Here is a 5,424-nt window from a genome sequence, read left to right as displayed (position 1 = left end):
TCTCATGTGTGTCTTCAGGAGCCCCAATTGTGCAAAGGTAGCATCACACAGCGTGCACTTATACGGTTTCTCTCCCGTGTGTGTTCTCATGTGTGTCTTCAGGAGCCCCAATTGTGCAAAGGTAGCATCACACAGCGTGCACTTATACGGTTTCTCTCCCGTGTGTGTTCTCATGTGTGTCTTCAGGAGCCCCAATTGTGCAAAGGTAGCATCACACAGCGTGCACTTATACGGTTTCTCTCCCGTGTGTGTTCTCATGTGTGTCTTCAGGAGCCCCAATTGTGCAAAGGTAGCATCACACAGTTCGCACTTATATGGTTTCTCTCCCGTGTGACTTCTCATGTGTAACTTCACTCTACTCAGATAGGAGAAGGAAGCATCACACAGTTTGCACTCAAATGGATTTTCCCCGGAATTAATTCTCACGTACTCCATCGTGTTTCAGGCAAAGCTGCCACGTACTGGTCACACACGTCAGGTGTCTACCCTGTCTGGCGTTCAAGTTACGACCACGTGTTTAGCTTCGTAGGCTGCCTTGTTTCACTTGTAGAATTCACGTCCTATATAGGCTCTCCTACAAATTAGTAAAGAGAATACAAATAAATTCATTAAACGCAGCGTATTGATATAGAACATAAACGCGCCCCGGTTATGTTTGCAATATAACTGTTGATGCTGCATATCGAATTATTATCATCCAAACATCACGCACCATTTAACAACTGTAAGGTCAAGCACATAATATATCACGAAACTAAATATACTGAATTAATATAAGAAACATCCGTTTACCCAATGAGGTCACTGAACGTCCGTGTGGTGTTCTCGTATTAGACTGATGTTACAAACGTCAATGGTGTAATGATATACCTGCTGTTATGATGAAACCGGTCAGATATCCTGACACACGGGTAACCGGTCTCATCTCCTGATACCAGGACACCAGGTGGTCGCTTCCCCTAAATAATTACAAAAGCAACTGTACACCTCGCCCACAAACATTGCTGTAAAACTATCTCATGGTCTCGCCTGGGCTTGGTGTTTAAATGACATCCGTACTGTGTAGGGACGTTGATTGTTATTTCTACCAAAGCATGACTTACCAGCTTTGTAAACAAACACTAACAACAAATCACTGTATACATAATGTTCTGTTTCCGCACACCAAGCAATCCCCGCGACTTCTTGAACTCTGAGCTCCTCACAACACCCTGCAACACTTTTTAATGTATCGCATTTCATGTATATTAAACGCAACAATCCGTCAGACAATGCAACGACAGTGCAGTGCACACGTGGCGATTGTTCAGCGACTCGGCAACAAATATCAAACATGTTGTATAATAACAATTTGTGTGTTAGACAAATATAGAATTTCTTTGATATAACTATCATAGCCTTTGGACAGGTGACAATGCATGAATCTGAGTCGAAGTGCAATACTTTGTTTTTATTAACTGTCTGTTTTACATTTTATAATTTCAATACAAGTTATTATGCTTCTTCATTTCCTTCTTGGATATTGCGATCATGTTTTGATGATGCCTGGGTAAATGCTAGAGGCCCGTGATTCACAGGCCGCAAATGGCTAGTAATAATTAATATGTGTTTTTCAAAGAAATATACAATTGGTGCACTGACAGACATGCAGAAATACTTTGAAAATAAAACCACATGAAATTTACTAATAAAAATAAAAATAGGAAATGTACAAATAAGCCATTCTACCAGGACTCCATGATATCTATACTACTACAAAAACGAACTATGTCTGTCTGTCTGTCTGTTTCCTATGCATTTTGCCGTTTATTGGTTTAGGATGCCACAAATTGCCACACGGTTAGGTGATCACCATAATAAGGTATAATAATAAGGTATATATAAGGGTGGTTTAAGAACATTTAAAAGGATACACTAAAAACTGCGATTTAAAAACAAATAAAATATTAAAAGTTAAAGTATGAATGCCTCGAAATGGCATTGTTGTCGTAGCACGCAATACATGTTGGGATGACTCACAGCGTATGTATTTATACCGATTGACTCGCTCTATTTATGTATTTCTATGTGCGATAGCGTGCGCTAATCACGTGTTTGTTTCTCTGTTAGTGTTAGTAATCTATCCGTAAAATTAAAGGACAATTGAAGTCAAATTTTATAACTTCTGTAACGTTTTTATACATAGAAATACATTCAATAACGTATTCCATTTCAAATCCGGCGCCCGCAGTTCAAATCCGCAGTAAGAAACACATGAATATTAGTCTAGGTCATGTGACGTCACAGCCCCCCGTTGAAACACGCCATTATGTAAACATATTGCGTGTGGTGTATTAGATGGAGACAGAAAGCGATAATTTCAATGATTCTAGTGATTACTCAGATGATGATGATATATTTATAGTGATTTACCAGTTGGATATAGGGTGGAGCCTGAATATACACAAGAAGAAATTGAGGAGTATCGTCTGAAAAAGCAACGCGAAGAGTCGGCACACACTTCTCGAGAATCAGAACAGTCACAATTCATGGCGGAATGGAAACTTCGGTACCAGATAGGACTGTAGACAAATACTGGTGTTCTTGTAGTGTTTGTGAATTAATGAGTACGGCACCTGAATGTATATGCTGCCATGAGAATGAGAAGCACAGGGTTATTGTAGACTAGTTCAACGCTAGACCAGGTGAGGCATGCGAGTACACTGATCAACGGGCTTATCACGCTTGGTCAGAATCACATGTATCTGTACATGTACAAACATCTCTACGCAAGTCATGTACATATACCGTGAATGCATTATCCACACAGGTAATATGTATGTACATGAATATAAGTACATTTACAGGCTACATGTTTGTTGTATGCTGTAACAATACTTTCCCCTAGCATAACATATACTAGCGTGTTAGCACTGTTATGCTATATAATGGCGTGTTTCAACAGGGGGCTGTGACGTCACATGACCTAGATTAATATTCATGTGTTTCTTACAAATTGGGGCGCCGGATTTGAAATGGAATACGTTATTGAATGTATTTCTACGTATAAAAACGTTACAGAAGTTATAAAATTTGACTTCAATTGTCCTTTAAGTAAATATCTATGGCTGCATTTGCTCTCAAATTTGATCCTAAGCGTTTTTCCACGAGCAACACCGGGTAGCCGGCTAGTTTCCACAAAAATCACATTTTTAACGAGCTTGCAATCTTATATTAGCTTGCTGGTACTTGTTTTAAGAAACTATTTCAGCAAAGGCACCAGTTATGCATATTTAAGCATGGAAGTTAATGCAGCCACACTAATATTTTCTCAAATATTACAAACTATTCTGCGTGATGTGCGTGACAGCTGTGTGCTAGGCTACTAACAAGTTTTGATGTATACTTCACACTGTAGATTTTTTGTAGAATACTATAAGTTTGATCCGAGTTATACCTGTTGAATTACCTACACAGTACCAATATATGATCACTCCATACATCACCTGCACTGCTAGAAACCTCTTCTAAAGTGAGCAACATCCTCCAAAGTATGTGACTCCTGTGACACTATTCTTTGACTCGCATTGACTTTTTCTCCATGGATCATAACATGTCAGTCATCAAAATTCTGATTACCCTAACACTTGTTAACGCTATGAGCTACTATCGTACTCGAGTCACAGAATAGTGTCATGCGAATCACATACTTAAAGAGGATATTGCTCATTGAAAGAGAGGTTTCTTGCAGTGAAAATTATGTATGGAGTATATTTTTGTAGAAATGTCACGCACGTCACAGTGGAAGGGCTGTTATGTCAATAATTATCTGAACCAAAATGTAGAAAAAGACATTTAAAGGCTCACAATGCGCATCCAAACGCTATTTTCTCCAGTACTAGACTAGCAAATACTTCGTGTCATGCATAATCACACTACCTTATGACAAAATAAACTCTAGTTGCTCCCATTTCACTGCGCGTTTGCTTAAAACCCACAAGAAAGAAGTGCGAAATCTGGTAATCTGGTGCCAACACCGAATTGTTTGCCAAGCAATTTCGCCCTGAATCAGTTAGGTGACGTCACATGTTCCCTTACAAAAATAACCTATAGGTTCCTATAGGAGTTTATAGGCACCTATAGAGCTTCTATAGGTGCTCTATAGGTTTGGACAACCTATACACCTATAGGCTTATAGACCTATAGGTTTTCAGATTACCTGATTGTGCGAAGGTAGCATTACACAGATCGCACCTGTACGGTTTCTCCCCCGTGTGAGTTCTCATGTGTTTCTTCAGATTACCCGACTCTGAGAATGCGGCATCACACAGCGCGCACTTATACGGTTTCTCTCCCGTGTGGGTCCTCATGTGTATCTTCACACTACCCGATTCTGAGAAGGCAGCATTACACAGTTCGCACTTGTATGGTTTCTCTCCCGTGTGAGTTCTCATGTGTCTTTTCAAAGCACTCAAATCTGAGAAAGCGGCATCACACATATCGCACTTATATGGTTTCTCTCCCGTGTGAGTTCTAAGGTGTGTCTTCAGATAATCCGATTGTGAGAAGGTAGCATCACACAGCTCGCACCTATACGGTTTCTCTTGAGTGTGAGTTCTTAGGTGTATTTTCACATGGTCCGAGCGGGAGAAGGTAGCATCACACAGCTCGCACTTATACGGTTTCTCTCCCGTGTGACTTCTCATGTGTGTCTTCAGATTACCCGATTGTGAGAAGGCAGCATCACACAGCTCGCACTTATACGGTTTCTCTTTAGTGTGAGTTCTCAGGTGTGTCTTCACGTGGTCCAAGCGGGAGAAGGTAGCATCACACAGATCGCACTTATACTTGTGCTCTCCCGTGTGAGTTCTCAGGTGTGTCTTCACGTGGTCCAAGCGGGAGAAGGTAGCATCACACAGATCGCACTTATATGGTTTCTCTCCCGTGTGAGTTCTCATGTGTGTCTTCAGATTACCCGATAGTGAGAAGGTAGCATCACACAGCTCGCACTTATATTGTTTCTCTCCCGTGTGAGTTCTCATGTGTGTCTTCAGATTACCTGATAGTGAGAAGGTAGAATCACACAGGTCGCACTTATACGGTTTCTCTCCCGTGTGAGTTCTCATGTGTGTCTTCAGATTACCTGATAGTGAGAAGGTAGCATCACACAGCTCACACTTATACGGTTTCTCTCCCGTGTGAGTTCTCATGTGTGTCTTCAGATTACCTGATTGTGCGAAGGTAGCATCACACAGGTCGCACTTATACGGTTTCTCTCCCGTGTGAGTTCTCATGTGTGTCTTCAGATTACCTGATTGTGCGAAGGTAGCATCACACAGGTCGCACTTATACGGTTTCTCTCCCGTGTGAGTTCTCATGTGTGTCTTCAGATTACCTGATAGTGAGAAGGTAGCATCACACAGCTCACACTTATACGGTTTCTCT

The 5,424-nt window shown here is 40.9% G+C and overlaps 1 protein-coding gene across 1 annotated transcript in view; it reads right to left on the bottom strand.

The window, feature by feature from the left end:
• Positions 1-5,424, bottom strand: part of LOC106818665 (zinc finger protein 235-like) — a gene marked incomplete at both ends in the record, with an annotated part of 15,779 nt that overhangs the window by 8,601 nt on the left and 1,754 nt on the right. The window contains 5 exons of the mRNA XM_014823352.1: positions 4,204-4,233; positions 4,402-4,646; positions 4,914-5,177; positions 5,250-5,300; positions 5,334-5,374. Coding sequence (XP_014678838.1) covers positions 4,204-4,233; positions 4,402-4,646; positions 4,914-5,177; positions 5,250-5,300; positions 5,334-5,374 — 631 coding nt within the window. The remainder of the gene's footprint in view (positions 1-4,203; positions 4,234-4,401; positions 4,647-4,913; positions 5,178-5,249; positions 5,301-5,333; positions 5,375-5,424) is intronic.

Source organism: Priapulus caudatus, unplaced genomic scaffold (assembly GCF_000485595.1).
Source record: "Priapulus caudatus unplaced genomic scaffold, Priapulus_caudatus-5.0.1 Scaffold2418, whole genome shotgun sequence".
NCBI lineage: Eukaryota > Metazoa > Priapulida > Priapulimorpha > Priapulimorphida > Priapulidae > Priapulus > Priapulus caudatus.
Note: the sequence above shows the minus strand (reverse complement) of the source record. Positions and strands in the feature narration are given on the sequence as shown.